We start from the raw sequence: 23,838 nt of genomic DNA on the forward strand, positions 1-23,838 counted from the left end.
GGCAAAGCAAAGGTGTGCAGAGGGCGGGCGTGCTCGGAAGCCCCGCATGCTCAGAAGGCGGAGCGTGTGCAGAGGGCGGGGCGTTATCAGAAGACTGGGCGTGCAGAGGGCGGAGCGTGCGCAGAAGACGGAGGCGTAGCAGAGGGCGGGAGCTCCGAGGCGGGAAAAGACGAAATGGAGCGCCAGGGAGTACGTGAGGTGAAGTTTTCCCTTCCGTGGGCGGCGGGCGGGGCAAAGGGCGGGCGGGATCCGGCTCTTCCCCGGCCGACCTGAAGCAGGGGGCCGTCCCTTACTGTTGGGGCCGCCTCCTGCCCCGCGAGGCGAGGTTTTTCTGGCTGACGGAACGGCTAGTCTTGATGGAGGAGAGGCGGTGCGGGCATGCGGTGCGCTACCGGCGCCGCGTCAAGGCCCCTCGCTGTGTGGACCGGGCCGGGGAGGGGACGAGGGGCGCACCGCTCTCTCGCTGTCTGCCCGAAGCTCTAGCGCGCCACAGGGATCCCCTGTGAGGACCAGACACGGGTGGGGGCGCCCGCCCACGCCGCCTCTCAGAACCTCCTGTGCTCGCAGGTGGAGGTGCCTCCCGTGGACCTAAATGACCAGGAGCCCCAGGCGGTTGTGGAGAGCGGGGAGCATCAGCAGAACGAGAACCACGAGGAAGAGGCTAGCGCCGCGGCAGCCAGGTGGGGGCTCCGTCTTGGTTCACGCGGGTCATTCCACGAGGTCTTGTTCCACGGTGACGTAACACCTTCCGCGTGCCCAGCACGGTCCAGGGTGCTGGCGACACGTTGTCATCTTTTCCGTACCCACGAGGTTTAGTTTCAGGATTCCCCCCGCCCCCCGAGTCCGAGCTACAGGCGCTCCAGCCCCTTCTCTCACACTGCGTAGCAGCCTCATCCTCAGACTCATGCTCTCTCGTGCCGTTTGTTGTTGTTGTTGTTTTAATATTTATCTTGTATGTGTGTGAGATGGTGAACATGTGGAAGTCACAACCTGTTGGACCTTGTGGTTCTGGGATGAAACTGGTCTTCAGGCTTAGCAGCAAATGCCTGTTTCATGAACCATGTCATTTACGGCCCTGCTTCTGTAGACTTTAGGGGTTTGTTTGTTTTGTTTTGTTTTTTGTGTTTTAGATTTGATTGGGTGAGTGTTTTAGCTGAATGTGTGTGTGTGTGTGTGTGTGTGCGTGTGTGTGTGTGTGTGTGTGTACATCATGCGCATGCCTAACGCCTACGCAGGTCGAAGGGTATGTCATATGTCAGATCCTCTGGAACTGAAGTTCTGGATGGTTGTAAACCACCATGTGGGTCCTCGGCAAGAGCAAGAAGTGCTCTTAATTGTTGATCTTCCATTTCTGCAGCTCTCTCTCAAAGCGGTCTCCTTATGTAGGCTTGCCTGGCCTGGACCTCAATATGCAGACCAGATTGTCCTCGGACTCACAGGAATCTGCCTGCCTCTGAGTGCTGGAATTAAAGGTGTGCGTCGCCACACACTGGTGATACGCAATATTCGCAATAAAAATCAAAATGAATATTTTTTCCAAAATGCAAGCAAGCGCCCCATCCCCAGAACCTCTTCTAAATTTGACTTGTGATTTGAATCCATGGATGAGAGCCTATGGAAATGGAGAGCCAGCTAGGTAGCAGTCCAGATGCTACAGGGTGTGAGGGAAAAATAATGGTGACTGATTCACCCTCAAGGTCATAGCAGAGTTCCTGGAGGTGGTGAGGAGAAGTAAGCCACTGGGTAGGGAAGACCCTGCTCCAGGCAGAGGAGCAGCTGGTGTATAGGCATGCAGAGATTATTGAACAGTACAGGTTAAGAGAGAGATAGTAGCCGGGCAGTGGTGGCGCACGCCTTTAATCCCAGCACTCGGGAGGCAGAGGCAGGCCTCTGTGAGTTCGAGGCTAGCCTGGTCTACAAGAGCTGGTTCCAGGACAGGAACCAAAAACTACGGAGAAATCCTGTCTCAAAAGATCCAAAAAAAAAAAAAAGAGAGAGAGAGAGAGATAGTAAGAGACACAATTAGACCTCTCCTCTCCCTACCTTCTCTTTGCTTTCCTTCAATGGGTTCTTACATATCCCAGGCTGGCCTCAAACTAACCGCGTATCTAGGGTGACCTTGAATTGAATCCTCCTGCCCTCCATCTCCCAACTACTAGGATTATAGTTTATACTGCCACACACCTGGTTATACAGTGCTTGGGGTTAAACCCTGGGTTTTGGGCTTTGTGTATGCTAAGCAAGCTCTCTACCAACTGAGTTCCATCCCTAGCTTTGTAGTCAGACTTCAGATGCCTCTCAGAGGTTTAAGAATGGGAGGACCAACACCATTTGACTACTTTTGTTGTTGTTGTTGTTTTTGTTTTTTTTGAGACAGGGTTTCTCTGTAGCTTTGGAGCCTGTCCTGGAACCAGCTCTTGTAGACCAGGCTAGCCTCGAGCTCACAGAGATTTGCCTGCCTCTGCCTCCTGAGTGCTGGGATTAAAGGCGTGTACCACCATCACCCAGCTCCATTTGACTACTTTATATTAAAAAGTTTTAGGGAGGGGCTGGAGAGATGGCTCAGTGGTTAAGGGCACTGACTGTTCTTTCAGAGGACCCGGGATCAATACCCAGCACCCACATGGCAGCTCACAACTGTCTGAAGATCCAGTTGCAGGGAATCTAACACCTTCACACCAATGCACATAAAAATAATGTTAAGCCGGGCGATGGTGGCGCACGCCTTTAATCTCAGCACTCGGGAGGCAGAGGCAGGCGGATCTCTGTGAGTTCGAGACCAGGCTGGCCTACAGAGCTAGTTCCAGGACAGGATCCAAAGCCACAGAGAAACCCTGTCTCGAAAAACCAAATAATAATAATAATAATAATAATAATAATAATAATAATAATAATGTTAAATAAACCATAAAAAATATTTTAAAAAGTTTTAGGGAGGCAGAGGCCAATGGATCTTTTTGAGTTCCAAGCCAGCCAGGGCTACATCATGAGACTATCTTTAAAAAAAAAAATAGTTGTTTTGTTTTTGTTTTGTTTTTTTACTATCTAGCCTTTTAGAGAAGTTTGTTCTCTTTGAAAGAAAGTAGTAAAAGGCTCCCCCTAGCTGCTGTGACATAAAGGACAGGAGTGTGGAGGCAATGGGAATAATCCCAAATGCAAGGTGTATAGTTTGGTCTGTGGTGGTATGGAAGTAGTAAGATGTGTCAGGTTCTGGAAATATTTAAGAGGATAGATCTGAAAATCGATAATGGATTAGATTCTGGAGTGAAAGAAAAAAGTGTCAAGAATAACTTAAAAAATGTTTTTCCCAGCTGGGTGGTAGTTGCGGACAACTTTAATCCCAGCACATGGGAGGCAAAGATAGGTGGATCTCCGAGAGTTCGAGCCCAGTCAGGTCTACAAAGAAAATTCCAGCATAGCCAGGACTATTACACAGAGAACCCCTGTCTCAAAAAAAAAAAAACAAAAGAAAAGTTTTTCCCATGGACTTTTATTCAACCAGATATTCATTGAGGGTCTAGATGATGGGCATTGCAACAATGGCTAAGCCAGCGCTTTTGGTTTCTAGGGACTTAGCAATATGGAGTTGTGATAGCTCATTGTCTTTTGGTGGCATCACAACTCATTTGGTTGTTTTTTTTTTAACTTGTTTTTAGTGCTTCAAAATGTCCTTTGTGTGGATATGCCCCAGTATATATTCAGTTCACTTTTGAAGGACGTCTTGATCACGTCTAAATTTTAGTAGTTATGAATAAGACAGCTATAAACTACACCTGGCTTTTAAGTTTTTAATTTCAATGAGGGCCAATTTCTCAGTTTGTTCTTTCTTTTCTTTTCTTTCTTTCTTTCTTTCTTTCTTTCTTTCTTTCTGTTTGTTTTTGTTTTATTAGAGACAGGGTTTCTCTGTGGCTTTGGAGCCTGTCCTGGAACTAGCTCTTGTAGACCAGGTAGGTTGGCCTTGAACTCACAGAGATCCGCCTGCCTCTGCCTTTCGAGTGCTGTGATTAAAGGCGTGTGCCACCATCGCCTGACAAAAACCAGTGTCTTATGCATGGTATGTGTACTGAGTGTACATTTCCAGTTGTTGAAACTACAGCAGTTTGAACTTGACCCTGACTGGTGTGACAAAGGAATGAAGAAAGGACAGACACATGTACAGAAAAGCTGGGATTGGGTGGACTATGTGCTCTGATGAAGGCACCCTAGCAGCAGCCCCAAAACTCAGTGCATTTATTTATATAAATATATATATATGAGTGTGTGTGCAGATATAATACATATACATATATATATATATACATATATATTAACCAATTGAGGAGGCAGATTTTGCTAATTTCAGTATGTGTCTCTGTAGGGAGGTCTCAGGCTGTAAACATTTAGGAGGAAAAAAAAAACCCAACTGTGGTTTATACTTTGTACAGACACTGTCAACATCTGACCTAGACCATGGGAAGAATTTGTTGTTTCTAGGAATCTAAGGCATTGAAATTCTTGATACGCTATGTTCATATCAACAATGCACATCCACTCAGGACTTCATCCACTCTCTACACCCAGCCCTTGTTTTTTTAAGGCAGGGTCTTGCTGTACAGCTCAGCTGTCCTAGAACTCAAGGTCTTTCTGTGTCAGCCTCCCAAGTGCTAGGAGTATAGGCATGTGCCATCTGCTTATCTGAATCTTTCTGTGCATTGTAGAGTTTTGGATTTGGGGGTTATTTTGTTAAGGCAAAGTCTCAACATGCAACCCTGGCATCTTAGACTAGGCTGGTCTTGAACTCAAATCAGCCTGCTGTTGAAGGAAAGGGCTCTGCTTTTGGTCCCGGCCGCCCCATAGCTTACACCCGAAATAATCACACAGAAACTGTATTCATTTAAACACTACCTGGCCCATTAGCTCTCTCATTTCTATTAATCTGTGTATCACCACGAGGTTGTGGCTTACCAGGAAAGATTCAGCATGTCTGACCTGGCAGCTCCATGGCTGCTCTCTCTGCCCTTCTTCCCAGCATTCAGTTCTACTCTACCTATCTAAGTGCTGCCCTATCTAAAGGCCAAGGCAGTTTCTTTATTCAGCCAATGAAAGCAACACATAGACAGAAAAACCTCTTACACCAGCCTACCTCTTCCTCCTCAGGGCTGGGATTAAAGGTATTCACTACCATGCCTGCCCTGAATTTTGGAATTTAGAATTGAGGATGCTCATCCTGTGATATGCCATGCAACTCACCTGTGGAAGTGTGTGATTTATTACATTCATAGAGCCATACAATCATAATCAACTTAGAAACATTTTCATCATTCTAAAAAAGAAACCTCATATCTCCTTGCCTCTTTCCTATCTCCTGTAACTACTAATCTGCTTTCTGTCTCCATACAGTTGTCTTTTGTGGACATTTCATTTGGATGGAGTCATATGCCATGTGCTCCTTTGTGTCTAACTTTCTTCACTTGGCATGTCATTTATACCTTTAGCCTTTATTAGAACTTCGGTCCTCCTTGTGGCCAAATGAAATTACATACTATGAATCTGTCATTTTATTATCAATAGACAAATAGATGTTTGACTATTATATGTACTAGTGCTATGAACATCCATATAGAAGTTTTTATGGGGATGCAGTATATATAGTCTCCTTTATAGTCAGGTTCCAAATTGCCAGACCACCCAACAGATTTATTACATTTCTCTCCTTCCATGTTTATCTGGGTTCCTGGGATTGAATTTAGGTCTCTTAGCTTGATTAGTAGTGGCCTTTACCTATGGGGTCATCTCACTGACTCCTTATTAGGCTTGTTTGTCCTTTTGAAAGTCTATCATGTAGTCCAGGCTAGCCTTGAACTTGATACAGAGCTGAAATTGTCCTGAACTGGTGCTGCAGCTTCCACCTCCCATGCACCATCACACCTGGTTTGCAACAGAAGAATATGTGTAGGCTCTGCAAGTGTTACACCGTTTTACAGAAGGTGTGTATATGAGTGTCCACAGATTTAGGTACCTTAGTGGGTACTAGAAGAAAGGTACTTATATTTAGTAGGAACTGTTGGGCCAGAGAAGTGGCATACTCAGGTTCCTGTTATAAAGAGATGATGGTTGGCTGTGGTACACAACTTTAATCCCAGCACCCCAGAGGCAGAGGTAGGCAGATCTCTGAGTTCAAGGACAGCTGAGGCTACGTAGTGAGACTGCCTCAAAACAAACAAACAAATAAGAAAGAAATGCCCTGACTACTAAGTAGAGAATGGTTTGAAGGACGTGTGAGTGGATATGGATCAGGTTGGGGGTTCTGTCTAGGGTGCCATTTAGCAGGGGAGGTTGGGGGAAAGCCTTTAGGGAATAGGCAGGAGGAAGTATATTGGAACTGGTTCCTACTGGCTTGCAAGAGCTGATTCTATATATCCCTTCCCAAGTTGGCAAGTTTGTGTTGGAAGCTTGATATTTGCTATAGTGGGAATATTTGCACAGTGTGGCATTTGGCAAACTTCAAATCAGGGTTTTCCCCCATTCCTCAGAGAGCCAGTAGTAGCTCAGTGCTCACCAGGACATCCCTGCTACTGCTTGGCATGGTTTCCCAGAGGTGCTAGCTTCTAGATCAGAGGCAAGAACTTAAATTCTATTTTACATTAACCCCCCCCCCTTTTTTTTTATTTTTTGAGGTGTGTGGGAGAGCAGGGGACATTTTCATGATTATGTACAGCCAAGGTAAGAAATCAAAACTGGGATCTCTGTGCTGGAACTCAAAGTGGTGTGATATCAGGGACTGCTAGGGTGCTGTGGGAGAGGCTGCTGTGATGACAGCTGTGGACTGAATGAGCTCACTTGAGGTCAGAGCCAGAGGACCCAGACAAAGACAGCTCTCCCTTTTCTTCCCCGTTTCTCAATGAGAAGGCAGACCACAGGGTGGAATTAGTGCTATTAGTCAGAAACTAGAAAACAAGCAGATATGAATGAATCATTTATTTGATAAATGTACTGCAAATAGCACACTTAGACCAGAATCTCTGAGGTAAAGAGGCACGAGCAAAGAAAGCGTTTACAAACTTGAAGGACTTCTACAGGAGCCAAAAACCAGATGGATGAAAATCATCACAGGGACCAGTTAATGAACTCAGCAGCCAACACGCAGCAACATGATTGAAATATTAACACGTTTCTGGAGGGGAGGTAGGTGAGGAACTGGCTCATCAGCTTCCACTCAAACCTTCCCCCTTCCTGGCAGGACTTCAGCAAAACATCACTTTTCCTGAGTGCCAGATTCTGTGGGTCCCTCTCCTGGGACTGTCCCCCAAGATGGTCATAAGTGGCTGGTGGCTTATTTATTTGTGTTATCTGTGAGAGGCCGTGGAAAGAAGGCCTCATCAGTGGGTAGCTCTGGCTCATACGCCTGCCAATCATAGATTTACCTGGAGCGAACAGATGGTCTCTTTGCTGAGACCCGTTTCCTGGGCCCCCTGCCAGCTTGGGAACTCTTCTAATTCTTGGAACTGATTAGGGTCTCCTTAGAAGGACAGACATAATAGATGGGTGCATCGATACGCTTAAAGGCCCCCCATCCTAGGCTCCACACAGGCCAAGCAAGCCCCATAACTATATTGGGCTCTTTTCCATCCCTGGCCTCAGTCCAGGGTTCTGCCACAGAAGTCAGCCCAGGAACTGAGGAAACCTACAGAGAGGACACCACACATTTTGTTTATTAAAGCTAATTGGTGAGTACAGACCCAGGGAAGCCAATGATTCATTAGCATCTTGATTAATATGCAGCTGCTGAGTATTAAGAAAATGAAATGGAAAAGCTGAAATCCATAAAAGATGGGTTTGGAAAAATAAAAATATGCTCTCAGTAGACATCTGATGCAGGCATTTGTCCCACCACAAAATCTGAATTAGTTTAATTCAAGTGATTTTTCACCTCAACTCTTGAGTATTGTAGTAGAGCATCTTGCAGCCATTAGGAGTTCAGTCAGGTTGCAGAGAATTACACAAAAAGAAACACGTCACAAGATGAATCTAATTTTGAAATCCTGAGCTAGTCCAGAAGAGGATGAGTCAAGGGAAGCTGGTGTAAGAAGGCACGAGAGCAGGGATCTTAGAGTAGCTCTGTCAGGAGAACATTCAGGAATTCAGCACATAGTGAAGTCTTTGAAGTATTGAAAAGCACAGAAGAGAATTGTCGTTTCCACCCTGAACACAAAAAACATAATCTAAGAGTCATGACCAAGAACAGGAGGGGAAGCTTAGGTCTTGCTTTGGCAGAGGCAGAAAGGGAAGTGGTTCTGGATAAAGGCTAGTGGGTTTGGGGAAATTTTTTGTGAAAGGGTCAGATTGCTAGGGCAGAGGGTATGGTTGAGTAATAGAGCACTTAGCTAGCATTTACAGAGCCTGGGGCCCACCCTACATAGAAAACAAAACAGTAAGGCTGGAAAGGGTGCAGGCCCAGGCCCTGGAAAGCCTTGTCTGCTATATAAGGAATTTAGATTTGACCATATGGCCCTGGGGGTCTTTTTTAGGCTGTCACACAGGATTAGGAGGTCAGATTTTGGTTTGGAAAGTCACAATGATCCAGGTGAGAAATGAAAACCACAATACTGCAAAGGATAATAGATTGGGGGAAATTTTGAAAGGTAGAAACTAGATTTCTAGATAGGACCTGGAGGGTCAGAGAAACCCATCTCTAGGCAGACTGTTAAATTTTTAGTGTTGGGATCAGGTGGCTTTATCATTTACTAAGAGGAGGGAGGATGGGATCTTGTGTAGGGAGAAAAAGAGAGATGTTAATTGGTGGACAAAGATGAAGCTTGAATGCCTTTGGGATAGCCTTGCTGAGAGGTCTGGAAGGAGACACTTTTAGGAGGTTGAAGAGGGACATGGGCAGGGAATAAATTTTGGGGTAACCAAAGTATGGGTGGTGATGAAAGCCCTCAGGAATCATTATTTTTGTCTGTTTGTTGAGACAGGTTCTCTATATAGACCAGCCTGCCCTTGAACTTGGAGAGATTCACCTGCCTTTGTCTCCCAAGTGCTGGTTTTAAGTGTACTACCACACTCAGTTTAAGAATCTTTAATTTGGGCTCAGCAGGTACACGCCTTTAATCCCAGCACTTGGGTGGAAGAGGCAGGTGGATCTTTGTAAATTCAAGGCCAGCCTGGTTTACAGAATGAGTTCCAGGACAACCAAGGCTACACAGAGAAACCCTGTGTTGAAAAACAAAATAATCACTTTTTGGCTGCACATGGGGATAGAGAAGATGAATTCTACAAGGCTCAGTCCTAGAGTCTGGAGTTGGCTGGATTATAGACAAAGATGTTAACACTGTAATTGATGTGTACACTAAGGCCAGGTAGTTCTTTCTAGAGCAGTGGTTCTCAACCGTCCTAATGCTGCAACCTTTGAATACATTTCCTCATGTTGTGGTGACTCCAACCATAAAATTATTTTCATTGCTACTTCATAACTAAAATTTTGCTACTGTTATGAATCATAATGTAAATATTTATGTCTTCTAATGGTTGTAGGCAACCACTGTGAAAGAGTCATTCAGCCTGCAAAGGGGTTGTGACCCACAGGTTGAGAACCACTGTTGTAGAGGATCCAGGACTTAGGTAAGAAAGTCACTGCCCGGGCACCCCGCCCTACAAGGACACCCTTGAAGAAAGCTGGCCCGAACTGTGGAAGACAGCAGAGTCAGGGAGCGAATGGCTCATGGGGTAAGGTTCTTGCCTCTGAACCTAATGACCTGAGTTTGATCCCTAGGATCCACATGATGGAATTAGAGAACAAACTCTTGGAAATTATCCTCTGTCCTCCAGATGTGTGTGGTGGTGTGGGTCCCCACAGTGACAACAGTTGCCAAGGGATGACAGTGTGGATTGTGCTAGGGTCTAACTGCAGGGTCTCACTGGATACCAGGAGCTGTTTTATTTAAGAACTGGGGCAGGAACCTCATTGCAGTGTGTTGAAAAGTAAATGGGAGGTTGGAAAATACAAATTAGCAGTGTAAGTAGCTCTTTCTACATACTGGCTGAATGAGGGTAGCCTGTGACATAGTAGGAGATACACAGAAAGAGACCTTTTAAAGATGGAAGAGATTGCCGGGAGGTGGTGGCGCACGCCTTTAATCCCAGCACTTGGGAGGCAGAGGCAGGCGGATCTCTGAGTTTGAGACCAGCCTGGTCTACAAGAGCTAGTTCCAGGACAGGCTCCAAAATCACAGAGAAACCCTGTCTCGAAAAACCAAAAAAAAGAAAAAAAGAAAAAAAAAGATGGAAGAGATTTGAAGTAGCACATGCCAAGGAGAAAGAAAAAAGTCAACCCAAACAGGTTAAAGATATAAGAGGAGGGACTAGAGAGCTGGCTGGGCTTTTGTTCTTTTTTTTTTTTTTTTTTTTTTTTTTTTGGTTTTTCGAGACAGGGTTTCTCTGCAGCTTTGGAGCCTGTCCTGGAACTAGCTCTGTAGACCAGGCTGGTCTCAAACTCACAGAGATTCGCCTGCCTCTGCCTCCAGAATGCTAGGATTAAAGGCGTGCACCAGTACCACCCAGTTTAGCCTACTTTCTTATACAAGCTAGGACCAAATTATTGATCACCCCACATCAATCATTAATCAGGAAGATGCCCACACAGACTTGTCTACAGGCCTATCTAATGGAAGCATTTTCTCAATTGAGGTTCCCTCTTCTTAGATGACCCCAGCCTGTGTCAAGTTGACAAAAACAAAAACTGGAACATGGAATATGGAAAAAGAGAAAGCATTTGGTTGTAGAGAGACAGTAGTTTTTTTGGGAGGGTATACCAGGTAAGAGGAGCTGTGGTCGCCAGCAAGCTTTGAGGGCATAGTCCCTGTCTGAAGCTATACTGGAGGGAAACAGCTGGGGAAGCCAAGACTGGGTATTATCTTGAGCCTGTTCCCCAGGCCTAGGCTCTTGCAAGGAGAGTATAGCTGTCCTTCGAAAACATCCAAGCCACACAAGGATTTGAGTGAATCTCCACCCTGCTCAGACTTGGAAAGATGACTGGTTGAAGCCTCAGAGGCCAGAGACTCCTTTGTACATCTGTTCCACCCCAAAAGTAATTTTCTAGAAATGTTCAGGGACTGGCCTCCTAGTTCCCATGCTTTCTGTAACTGACTTCATTGTATGTAGTGTTTCTGCCTTTCTAGAGCAGTCCTATAGTAAACACATTGGAAGACAATAAACCTGAGTCTCTGTATGGAGGTGGGATTATATAGGTCAGTGGGTGTTCTGTTGTTTTTTACCTAATCAGCAACTGCAATTCAGCAGTATAGTTCGGCCACAAGGGTCGCAGTGGGCGGGAATTCTGTTCCCTCATACATTGGGCTCTCTCAAAGGGAAACTTTATCTACATCTCTCTATTCCTCTATAGAACTCAGGTTTCAAAGGTTGAGGTGAAATTCTGCTAGCTCAGAGAGGCTGAACTACAAGTAGCTCACCTTCTCCTCTTAGTTGCATCTCCTGAAAAACCCACGAGACCTGCTCAGGTCCCACTTAAGAACACTCACTATATACCTGGTTTCCTCTCTACCCCTTCCTGTCAGCTAGTTACTGACTTAGCCTCCTGACCACACGTTAATTTTATTTAATCAAACAAATGGAACATGTTTTTGCATGATAAACAAAAGCAGTAGGAAGAAATGTAACACACCTTAAAATAATACTCCACAATAGTGCCCTTTATTCATTCAACAGAGAGTGAAGTTATGCATAGTGACTCATGTCTGTAATCCCAGCACTTGAAAGGTTGAGGCAGGTGTGTTGCCTTGAGTTTGAAACCAGCCTGGGCTAAAGAATGAGGTACTGCCTGGAAACCAACAACAAAATGGGCTGTGGACAACTGCATGCTAGAGTACAAAGGCAACCAGTGCACAGTCCTCTGAGGTTCTGATCATCCGTGACAAGCACAGTAGTGTAGAGCCACAGGGTATACATGGTGGCAGGCAGGCATGTTGCCTGTAGCAGCAGCTGAGAGTTCACATCTCAATCCACAAACAGGAAGCAGAGAGGGCATACTGGGAATGGTGCTGGTCTTTGGAAACCTCAAACTCCAATGACACACCTCCTCCAAGGCCATGCCTCCTAATCCTCCCCAAATAGTTTCACCAACTAGGGACCAAATAGTCAACATATGTTGGTTCTTATGGAAACTACCATAGTGCTCACTTCATAGAAGCCAGTGGTGTATACATACAGACATGAACAGTGGCTTTGCGCTGCACAGATTGTGTTCTGGAAGTGCAGGCAGGTTAGACTTACACTCTTTCATCTAGGCTATTCAAGGGTTGGGAGGCTGCCCCATGTCTCAAGGTACAAATGAAATAGGGAAATTGTTGAGTGTCACCCACAAAGGCAGCAGTCCACACCTTCCTCACTCATGCCATACAGCTTCATTAGATCACGTTCTCCCTGGCCCCCATGAGCGTGTGTGTATGGAACTCAATTGTGATAAGCACATATTCTACCACTGAGCTCCAACTCAGGTCAGCCACTTTTAGAAGAACATGATACTTTCAGTGCTTTCAGAAGTCAGAGTTTAACCCTTATATCTCCACTTCAGTGCCAACTACCAGCTGCCAGGACCCTTCTCCTCTCTGGAGTCTAGCATTGAAATCCTGAAGAAGAAAGCCCAGGAGCTGATTGAAAACATCAATGAGAGCAGGCAGAAGGACCATGCACTCATGACCAACTTCAGGGACAACCTCAAGATGAAGGTGACAGAATCTCTCAAAGGGAAGGAAGAACCTATGGTCTGACATCTGTTGGGTTCCAGGAACCCTGTAAGATGCTCTGCACACAGTTCTCATTTTATTCTAGAACACTCAATAGATTGGGCCCATATCATAAATGAGAAAACTAAGGCTCAGAAATGAGTGTGTTGTTTAGTGGTAGAGCATTTGTCTAACCTGAAAACAGCTATTGGTTTGATACCTCATTACACACACACACACAATTTTTTTTTTCGTTTTCAAGACAGGGTATAACAGTCCTGACTGACCTCGAACTCACTGAGATTTGCCTGCCTCTGACTTGGATTAAAAGTCACTGCCGCCCGGCCATATAAGCAATTTCTAAAGTGGTAAAACCAGGTATGGTAGCTCTGCCTTTAATCCCAGTACTTAGGAAGCAAGGCAGGCAAATCTCTGTGCATTCAAGACCAGCGTGGTCTACATAGTGAGTTTCTCTCTCTCCTCTTTCTCTTTCTTTTTCTTACCTTCTTCCTTCCCTTCCTCCCTTCCTCTCCTTCCTTCCAAGTTTTTTGAGACAGGGGTTCACTGTATAGCCCTAGCTGTTCTGGAACTCACTCTGTAGAGCAGACTGGCCTCGAACTCAGAGATCTGCCTGCCTCTGCCTCCTAAGTGCTGGAATTAAAGGTGTGTGCCATCCACTGACCAGCATACATAATGAGTCCATGCCAGCTGTGCTACATACTAAGAGTCTGCCTCAAAAAAAAAATTAAACAACAACAACAAAAAATTGGGGCTCAAAATGGCTCAGCAGTTAAGACCACTTACTGTTCTTCCAGAGGACTGAGTTTGACTCCTAGCACCCATGTCAGGTAACAACTGCCTGTAACTCCAGTTCCAGTAGATCAGATGTCCTCTTTTGACCTCCAGTCACTAGGCATGCATGTTACAGACAAGCAGCAAAACACCCATATCTTTAAAAATAAAATGGTAAATGACATAAGGGAACTAGACTCAGGAACCTAGATCTATCCACCTCAATTGGAGTCTTAAGCATGCTAGATAAGTATTCTAATACGGGGCCTTTTTATCTTGAAGCAGGGTGTCATTTACCCTGTTGGCCTTGAACTCACTCTGTAGTCCAGGCTCCTGCCTTGGCTTTCTAAGTAGCTAGGATTACAGACTGTTCCAGCAGGCCTGGTTGTAGCTTGGGCTATCTTACCCATGGTCTGGGATGAGATAGTTGGCTCTATAGCACACATGGCGCTCATCCCTTGAGCTATGCTTGCTGGAATGCAGTATCAATGGCTGTGCCTGATGCTGCTTGAAAATGCACAGCCAGCAGACCATGAACTGCACTGGTCCTGGGCTCTCAGTCACACCTTTTCTATTTTAAATACAGATAGTCTTTTCTTAGTATCAGAAAGAGGATTGGTTCCAGAACTCCATGGATGCTAGTCTTCACAGATGGTGTTCAGGTCTCTCATTCAAATGAGGTAGTGTTTGCATAGAACCAATACATGTCTTTCTGTACATTTTATTTTGGGGTTTTGAGGCAGGATCTTGCTATGTAACTCTAGATGACCTGGAACTCAATGCATAGCCCCAGGAGACCCTCCCTCCTGCCTCTATACCCAAGGGCTGGGATAACAGATTTGTACCACTACACCTGATTTCCTACAGATTTAACTTTTCTTGTTGATTTTTTTAAAGTTTTATTTATTTATTATGTGTACAATGTTGTGCCTGCATGTATGTCTACAGATCTCATTATAAATGGTTGCGAGCAACCATGTGGTTGCTGGGAATTGGAACTCAGGACTTCTGGAAGAACAGCCAGCGCTCTTAATCTCTGAGCCATCTTTCCAGCCCACCTGTTGATTTTTAATCATTCCTAAATTTAAGATGATGAACCAACTGAACACACATTTATATCTTGTTTGAATAAATAAAAGAAGCTAGGGCTGGAGAGATGGCTCAGTGGTTAAGAGTTCTGCCTGCTCTTCCAAAGGTCCTGAGTTCAATTCCCAGCAGCCACATGGTGGCTCACAACCATCTGTAATGAGATTTGGTGCCCTCTTCTGGCCTGCAGGGATACATGCAGGCAGAGCACTGTATACATATGAATAAAAATAATAAAAGAAGATAGGCATATGGCATATCCTTATAATTCCCAGCACTTGGGAAGTAGAAGCACTAGGGTCCATTCAAAACCAGCCTCAGCTGCATAGCAAGCTTAAGGCCAATCCTGACTATGTGAGACTGATGATCTGAAACAAAAGAACTGAGACTAGCGGTGTGCACCTGTGTGCATGTAATCCCAGCACTGAGGAGTGTGAGACAGGAAGGCCGATGAGTTCAAGCAAGACCAGCCTGGGTACAGGCAGGGCCATGTCTCTAAAGAAGTAACACATAAGCAAAATTTTGCCTACAGTGAGTACAATTCTTTGTTACTCTCTAAAAGGTCTCGGATCTGACAGAGAAATTGGAGGAGAGGATGTACCAGGTGTACAGCAACCACAGCAAGATCATTCAGGAAAGACTCCAAGAATTCACTCAGAAGATGACAAAGATCAGCCTTCTAGAAATGGAGCTCAAACAAGTCTGCCAAACTGTGGAAACTGTATACAAGGACCTATGTGTCCAGTCTGAGGTAAGAGTTCAGAGGTATCCTGTGAGGAAAGAGACCTGGAATGACTCAGCTGAGAGTACATATGAACAGCAACCAGACCTTTTCCTTTTTCCCTGCTTTGCTGGGAATGACATCCGGGGCACATGGATTTGCACATGCCAGACAAGTGCTCTGCCACTGATAGCCACCCTAACTCTAGGAAACAGGACTGTTACTAAGCCCTATACTGCCAGTCCTAGCCCACAGGGTTACAGTCCCTCCAAAAGCCCTTGGTGCTCTGTCACCTTCTGGGGTCCCAAGTCACATAGTCTGGACTGAGAAATCTGTTATCCATGTTATTGTGTAATTAGTTAGCTGTATCATGAAAGAAGTACAAAGTGCCCCTACCAGTCAGAGACTGTCTAGCTCAGAGTCTATGAGCTAGTCCAGAAAGACAACCCCAGGCATGCTCATCCCTCCTATGTGAAGCTCCCCAAACTACCACTCTGTGGTTACCAGTAAACCCAGACCAACCCCAGTGAGTGAGGCACAGGCTCTTTATTTTCCTCTTATCTGGTTGGTGTTGAACACAGAAGGTACTGCCCCGGGATGGAGGCAGGAAGGAAGACACATTGTAAACTCCAGAGCACCTTCTCACAAGGTCTGCTCCACTTCACTTACTGGCTTCTTTGTCTTTCTCTCCTCCCCCAGTTAGAAGAAGCTGAAAACAAGGTAGATGGAATCTGATCTCATTTTTAAAAGGCTACAGAGAATTGTTTCTTTTTTTGTAGAACATATCTGAACATCTCTCAGAAGGAAATTTCCATAGTCTCAAACCAGTGTCTCACTTTCCACCATAAAAGCTGGGTCCGTCCACCACTTCTTGAGCAGACTCAGAGCAGTGTGTGGTGCTGCCAGGATCTAGCCAAGCGTTTCTCCATTGAAGTGTGTTCACTTGCCAACTGTGAATGCCTGAATCCCAGTAATTGCTCTCCCAAGGATCAGAGCGTGAATGTCATGTGTACCTGTGTGAGATGAATGTTAGAACTTGTTTGTAATCTTCAGCTCATAAATGACCTTTAAAGTCACGTCTCGTGCTGCCCTAGGTCCCCACTTTAGAAGAGCAGATGGTGAATGCTGACTGCTGTAAGAAGCTCCCGTTCTAATGACAGCCATCAAGAGAAAACACAGAGCCCACTGAGCCATACTGAGGTTTTTGTTTGTTTGTTTGTTTGTTTGTTTACAGTTCTGTACACACCTACAGTTGACTAAATGTTTAAATGTTTGATTTCTACCCTGGCCTACTTTTTTCCAGAATTGGGAAAACTGATCATCTGTGCAAAAACATGGATGGTCCTTTGCTCCACCCCATCTTTAGGGACAGCAGCAGAAACCAATAGTTCCATTTTTACACAGTTAAATGATCCATTTACTTTCAGAAGCCCAAGGTTGACCCATCCCAAATCATGCTCGCATTGTAGGATCTCACCCACTTCTCCCTCTCACTGTTGCTGGAATGTTTCATCCAGTAGCCTCAGATAAACACTGAAGACTGCGACTTTCCCTTGGTTCAAACCCTCAGTTATTGAGGCGTGAAAATATTCCATACATTCTGCTTTTTCTGTCTAGAAGCCTCTCTGCCCATGAAGCTAGTGTCCCATTGTGCACGGATCACACTGGATATTCCTCCCTTTTAAATACTGGTGAGAAATACGTGAGTGTAGGTGCACGTGCCACGACACATCTGGAGGCCAGTGGGCAGCCTCAGGTCTTGGGCCTTACTTGAGACGGGCTTGTTGTTATTCACTATGTGTACCCAGGCTGACTGGTCTGAGAACTTACAGGGATTTGTGCCTCAGTTTCCCATTTTACCTAAGAGCCCTGGCTTTATAAGGGCTCTGGATTTAAACTCAGGTTCTTATGTTTTTATGACAACATTCTTACAGCCCTTCTTCCCCTGTCCCCAGTATCATTTTTCAATCTTTTTCCACGTTTGTCCTAAGCCATGGGTACAAGACTCCCATAGTCTACAAACAACTTTTCCTCTGAACAAAGTTGTGATACAGTGTGCTGTTCTTTTCCTCACACCCACCACCAGGAACCATGTCTATCTCTTGGCGCTTTGGTTCTAGGGCTGTGTCTCCTTCCATGCCCTGTGCCACGATGAGAACAAGGGCCAGGAGCATCTCAGGTGCTCACTGGGACCTCTGAAGTCATGCAGTCACTCCCATATATACTTACTCCTACAACATCTGTGGAGTATCTCTAGGTAAGGGATAGGAGGAGCTAGAGGATGGAGCTGTGCTATTCTGGCTCCTTACTGCTGTCTCCCTCCCCCAGGCCACTGTGACACCCTCTTCCCCAAGCCCAGGGTCCAGCTCTGACCTTCGTAAGTGTTCACGGCCTCCAGATTCATTGCATGCCGGATCACATGGTACTCATCAGAAATCCCATTTCCTCCCAGGATGTCTCGTGCCTGGCGGGCAATGTCCAGTGCTTTCCCACAGTTATTTCTCTTCAGCAGGGAGACCATTTCTGGAGTAGCCCTGGGAGTGGCACATATGTTATAAACATTGGGTCTCATGCACTGGTCACACCCAACAGATGGAGCACATGTCCAACTGGCAAGGCTATCCCTGATCTAACCCATCTAAACCAAGAAAGAAGCTTGTGTTCCTGGGGCCATCAGTTGGGAAGGACCACAGAAAGGGCCAGGATTCAATCATAGAGTATAATCCCTACTTGTCCTGATCCTTTAAACGGCCAAGCTGCAAACAAGCGTGGAGGCCCAGTGTGATCTCGGTGAGCATGTCTGCCAGCTTCTTCTGAACCAGCTGGTTCCTGGCCAAGGGGACGCCAAACTGGATCCTAGAACAGACAAGGTCAAATGAGGGCCTGTATAGTTCAAGAGGCTTCCCAATTTATGATGACCCTGCTATTGGCTCAACATTTTAACTGCTCAGGATGTCCTGAGCAAGCTCAGAACAGAGAACTTAAACCTGGGTGCTGGGGAAGTCACTGTTGGGGAACAAGGTGAACTCCAAGACCCTCCACACCCCTCAGGTGTTACAGCACCTCCACACACCTGTCCAGGGCATATTGCCGGGCTGTGTGCAAACAGAACTCAGCAGCTCCCAACACACCCCACGTGATGCCATATCGGGCAGTGTTAAGGCAGCCAAAGGGACCCTATAAGATCAACAAGAAGTCTCAGTCAGCTGAAGGTCTGGGAAGAACCAACTGTGAAAGAAAATCCATTTTCCAAATGTCCCAAACAAGGGAATCCACATTTAAATCACATAGGGTGTGTACATCAAAACTGGGGTGCAGCAAGCCTTTCAGTGCCTTTCCATTCTGTGTGCACGTAGTCCTGTACAGCATGCGGCCTGACCTCAGTGCTCAGTATGCATAAAGCTGGCAGGAGACAGGAAGCTGCTCAGACAAGCAGTGTAGAAAGTGGTCCAGGACCCATATATATCTTGGGCAGAGCCAATGAGTAAGGTGGTATCCCAAGAGGTACAATTAGCACATCCATGAACAGGGAGCACACAAACTCCTGCACAAGGACCATTATATTTGCTCTCCACTTGAAAAGGTGAGAAAGCAGGTAACCCCCACCAGTACCCAAGGTGTCTACCACATACCACATACCGCCAGGCTGGACACATTAGGGAGCACATTCTCCTTGGGCACCTCCACGTTCTCCATGATGATCATACCAGTAGACGATGCTCGTAAGGAGAACTTTCCCTCAATCCTAGGGGCTGAGAGGCCCCGCATTCCCTTCTCCAGCAGAAAGCCCCGAATACAGTTATCCTCACACCGAGCCCATACTACGAACAGGTCAGCCACTGGTGAGTTGGTGATCCTGGGGACCAGAAAGTTATAGAGGGATCTGGCTGCTATCCCCACACTGTGTCACCCACTACCACCTGGGGCCCTCACCAGGTCTTGGTCCCATTGAGAGTGTAGCTCTGGTTTGATGGATTGTGGTGAGCTCTGGTCTCCATGCCACCTGGGTCACTCCCATGGTTGGGCTCTGTAAGCCCAAAGCAGCCCAGAAGTTCACCCTTGGCTGCAAGCACAAGACAGGTCATAAGGCTACCAAGCCTCATTCATCTGATAAATTACCTCACCACTGAGCCAGGCCTATAACTGAGGCAGATACTCCCTACCATCGTTGCACTCTGAGCTGAGGAAGTGGTCCAGGCCATAATCACACTGTCATAATGTGAGAGAGGCAAGGAAGGAAGGGGTTGGCAAGAGTGTCTTGAAGGGCACTAAGGTTTAGCGGAAGAAGGAAGTTTTTCTTGTTTCTTTGTTTTGTTTTTGAGAAGGTCTCACTATGTAGCCCTGGCTGTCCTGGAACTGTGTAGACCTAGCTGTCCTAGAACAGAGATCCACCTGCCTCTTAAGTGCTAGGATTAGAGGTCTGTGTCACCACACACAGCCTGAGGAAGGGTATGAGGAAGAGTAATCACCAAGGTAACGATTATTTGGAGAATCCCTAGTAGCTGAGCAGTCAAGAGTGACCAGAGGGATGCGCATGGTCATGCATGCCTTTAATCCTAGCTCTTCTCTCTCCCTCAGGAGACTAAAGAAAGTAGACCTCTTAGTTTGAGGCCAGCCTGGTCTACAAAGCTTCAGGCTAAACAGGGTTACATAGTGAGACCCTGTCTACAATAGAATCGGAGTGACCAGAGAAGTAGAGGAAAGGTCTTGGGCTTGCTCACAGGCTGCATGGACCTGGCTAGCAGTTAAGACTTTCAACTTTGGACTGGAATGAGGAGACCAGAGACCAAATTCAAGGGGAGATGATGATGGCCACGGGTGAAGTCAAAGGGGAGGTGAGGAGGAGAAGGCTAACCAAGATGGCATGGGATAAGGAAACTGAGCCCTCAGGCCTGGCAAGGGCACAGGTGGTCTGAAGGAAAGAAGCCAGGCTGTGGGGACACTGGGATCTGCATTTTAGACCAGGCTGACTTCCCTCCACCAGGCAGCAGTTGCTTACCCAGCCGGGGCAGATACTTTTGCCGCTGCTCCTCGCTCCCATAGGTATAGATGGGGTGCATGACGAGGGAGGACTGAACACTCATCATTGACCTGTAGCCGCTGTCCACCCTCTCCAGCTCTCGGGTCAGGAGCCCATAGGCCACTGATGATACTCCAGCACAGCCATACCCTGGTGTGGAAGAGGATCAGGTAGATCAAAGATGACCAAAGTTCAGCCCAGCTGGGACCGGGCAGAGGGCCGGGGTGGAATGTTGGGAGTAAGGACTGCAGAGTATACACAGAAATGCCTTTACCTTTGATGGTGGGTCCCAGCACGCCCAGCTCCCCCATCTCATACACGATATCCCGGTGAAAAACTGCAGAGATGGGTGCGAGAGTCAAGTCCCTTCTCAGCTTGATGGAGTCCCTGACTCCAGGGACAGAGCTAGCGTGTGTGCACTACAGCAGGTGCAAATCCTGTGTGGTTGAGGAGCCCAGGGTGCCCACCCTCCACCAGGGCACCTTCATTCCGATTGGCCAGCAGAATTCGAGGCATAAGTCGCTCCTGGCAGTAGTTGCGGAACGTGTCCCTGATGAGTTTCTCATCGGCGGTCAGCTGTTCCTCCAGCACCAGTGGGTCCCTCCAGTCAAACCCAGGACGAGAGGCTGGGTAGGGCATGGAGTTCGAGTCAGTCAGACCCCTGCTATCTGTTCCAGATTTCTTATTTACTTCTAAGTTTTTTCGAGATAGGATTTCTAGAACTGTGTAGCCCTGGCTGTCCTGGAACGCATTCTTTAGACCAGGCAGGCCTAGAGCTCACAAAGATTCACCTGCCTCTGCTTCTCCAGTGCTGGGATTAAAGGCGTGCGTCACCACGGCCCGGCCCTCTTCCAGATTTGTAAACTGCACCCATTCTCCCTATCTCGCTCCAGGTGAATGCTGGTTTCAAAACAGTCTGATAAACATTACCCTTCTCTAGCCCAGTAGCGCTTCTGACCCTGGGCACAACCCAGCCTCCCTTCCCTTGCAATCACAGAGACCACCAAAGGTCAAGGCAACAGCTGGATAGGGGTTAGTGGGAAAGGAGATTCTTCTTTCTTTCTTTTTTCAAGATTTACTTATGTATACAGGTCCGCATGTGTGCCTGCAGGCCATAAGAGGACGCCAGATCTCATTACAGATGGTTGTGAGCCACCATGAGTTGAACTCAGGACCTCTGGAAGGACTTAGAGCACTAAGTCGGTGCTCTTAACCTCTGAGCCATCTCTCCAGCCCCGAAAGGAGGGTCTTACATTTGACCGATGGGCTCTGTGTCTTCTCTGCAAACACAGGGCGAGAAAAATCACACTGAGAAAGTGTCCTTGTGTCTCCCCGCCAACCCCATCCCAGGTCCCCGCACTGACCAGTGTGTGCCGCCGAACTCCACGTACGCGGGACAAGTGGGAAGTGCAGGCCGGACCTGCGACTCAGTAGCCGCGCGGTGACTGAGACTCCTCTCAAAGCCATGTAGCCGGCGAGTGCGCAGCGACCGCTACCTGGAAAAGCCAGGCGTCAGAAGAGCAGAGGAGCTCAGCCTTCTCCAACCCCGTACCCTTCTTACCTGGTTCAAGCCGACTGTGCTCCGGACCTGCACGCTTGACCTCGGCCTAATGGTTGCTCATTGGTTCCTTCCAGACCACCCCCCCCCCTCCGTGGCTCTGCCTTTTAAAGGGGACAGGGCTTCAGCCGCTTTGCAGGCTGGCTCTTCTCAGCGCAGGAAGGTTGTCCCCTTTAAGAATCCGAACCTGAAAGGGGCGGAAAACGAGTGTACAAACCCAATTGGCCAACTGTATTCCTGCTCCGCCCACCCAGGTTATCCAGTTGCTAAGGGCCTGAGGGGTGGGATCCCAAAGTTCAATAAGGAAGCCTGGGCTCTGAACCTTGAGAAATCCGCAAACGGAGTGCGGTGGAGAGAAAAGTGGGCCGCTAGTGGATGATCCCAGCGCAACCTGCCCGCCTGTCTGTCCCGGGGAGGGAGGGAGGGAGGGAGGGAGGGAGGGAGGGAGGGAGGGAGGGAGGGAGAGAGAGAGAGAGAGAGAGAGAGAGAGAGAGAGAGAGAGAGAGAGAGAGAGAGACCTCACTCGTGTGCAAGTTTTAATTACATTTATCTATTCATTGTGTGTGTATGAGAGAAAGAGTGTCTAGTGAGTTGCCCAGTGAAGGAGAGAGAGAAAACTCAGAATTGCAAATAGGGAGGGAGGAAGGAAGTGAGGGAAGGAGGGAGGGAGAGAATTACTTACCGAGTGCCTAGAGTGTGCCACAGCCCCCCATGTGGAGGAGGGTGAAGGACAAGAGGACAGCATAGAGCTGGTTCTCTCCTTGCACTGTGTGCCCTGGAGATCTTCATGTCTTTAAGCTTGGTGACAAGCACCTGTACAGTAAAACAACCTCTCAGACAGGCCCCTTTGACACGGAGCCTCTGTTCTAGGTCTACGCTTTTTATTTAGTTACTGTTGTCCAAGAGCGCTCCCAAGATGTAGCCCCTAGCCACATCAACCCAAGGCTTCTAAATGCAAAACCACAAGATTTTTTTAAAAGAATCTTTTTTTAAAGATTTATTGATTTATGTGTTATGTATACAACATTTTGCCTACATGTATGCCTGCACACCAGAAGAGGGCACCAGATCTCATTACAGATGGTTGTGAGCCATCATGTGGTTGCTGGGAATTGAACTCAAGACCTCTGGAAGAGGGCTGGAGAGATGGCTCAGTGGTTAAGAGCACTGGCTGCTCTTCCAGAGGTCATGAGTTCAATTCCCAGCAACCACATAATGAGATCTGGTGCCCTTTTCTGGAATGTGGGCATACATGGAGGCAGAATGTTGTATACACAATAAATAAATAAATCTTTAAAAAAAAAGACCTCTGGAAGAGCAGCCAGTGCTCTTAACCTCTGAGCCATCTCTGCAGCCACTAAGAGCACCACCTGTGCACATTCGCTATGTTCCCTTTCAAAAGGTGGACCAGAGAGATGGTTCGGAGGTTAAGAGCACTGCCTGTTTTTCCAGAGGTCCGGAGTTCAATTCCCAGCAACCACATGATAGCTTACAACCATCTGTAATGAGACTGATGCCTTCTTCTGGCCCGCAGGCATACATGCAGATAGAATGCTGTATACATAGTAATAAATAAATCTTTAAAAAAGAAAAAAGTGGGTCTAGCCCACTTCCCATCTCTCTGTCTTTCTCCTCTACCACTTTTGTCCCCAGGGACTGGTCTCTTCCCCCTCTCTTCCTCCCTCTCTGTCCCCTTTTCTGCCCTGTCTCTCTCCTCTTTCAATAAACATCCCATGGGAGCCCTGTTGTATGGCATGACTCCCTCTCCCACCGTTTTTAAATAAATTATAACAAACAGGACCCCTGCTTAATAAGTTCAAGGATGAGAGAGCTGTTGTAGATAGGACAGAATTTGGGGGCTGAAGGGCAACTCTGGGGATGTGGGTTGTAATGCAAGGATGTCCTGCAGTGGGTGAGACAGATCTGGGCCTCTGCAGCTCTA

General features: G+C 46.9%; 2 protein-coding genes across 4 annotated transcripts; one reads left to right on the top strand and one right to left on the bottom strand.

Moving 5' to 3' along the window:
• The first annotated feature begins 134 nt into the window (after positions 1 to 134).
• On the top strand, positions 135 to 16,591 carry Syce2 (synaptonemal complex central element protein 2). 3 transcript variants are annotated; one of them, XM_075976726.1, is made up of 5 exons: positions 135 to 189; positions 568 to 680; positions 12,569 to 12,722; positions 15,160 to 15,348; positions 16,413 to 16,591. In XM_075976726.1, the coding sequence occupies exons 1-5, from the start codon at positions 175 to 177 to the stop codon at positions 16,470 to 16,472; spliced, it is 531 nt and encodes a 176-aa protein (XP_075832841.1). In that variant the 5' UTR covers positions 135 to 174; the 3' UTR covers positions 16,473 to 16,591. The 3 variants fall into 3 exon arrangements, with proteins under 3 accessions (XP_075832841.1, XP_075832840.1, XP_075832839.1); XM_075976725.1 differs by having other exon boundaries at positions 140 to 198; XM_075976724.1 differs by lacking the exon at positions 135 to 189 and adding an exon at positions 322 to 383.
• Gcdh (glutaryl-CoA dehydrogenase) lies at positions 15,850 to 21,970 on the bottom strand. The gene is made up of 12 exons (XM_075976723.1): positions 21,900 to 21,970; positions 21,703 to 21,834; positions 21,592 to 21,618; positions 20,821 to 20,964; positions 20,613 to 20,675; positions 20,318 to 20,488; positions 19,252 to 19,381; positions 18,958 to 19,174; positions 18,392 to 18,495; positions 18,049 to 18,174; positions 17,692 to 17,852; positions 15,850 to 16,331 (listed from the first exon to the last, which is right to left on the bottom strand). The coding sequence occupies exons 2-12, from the start codon at positions 21,803 to 21,805 to the stop codon at positions 16,258 to 16,260; spliced, it is 1,320 nt and encodes a 439-aa protein (XP_075832838.1). The 5' UTR covers positions 21,806 to 21,834; positions 21,900 to 21,970; the 3' UTR covers positions 15,850 to 16,257.
• Between the last annotated feature and the right edge of the window lie 1,868 nt (positions 21,971 to 23,838).

Source organism: Microtus pennsylvanicus, chromosome 6, assembly GCF_037038515.1.
Source record: "Microtus pennsylvanicus isolate mMicPen1 chromosome 6, mMicPen1.hap1, whole genome shotgun sequence".
Taxonomy (NCBI): domain Eukaryota; kingdom Metazoa; phylum Chordata; class Mammalia; order Rodentia; family Cricetidae; genus Microtus; species Microtus pennsylvanicus.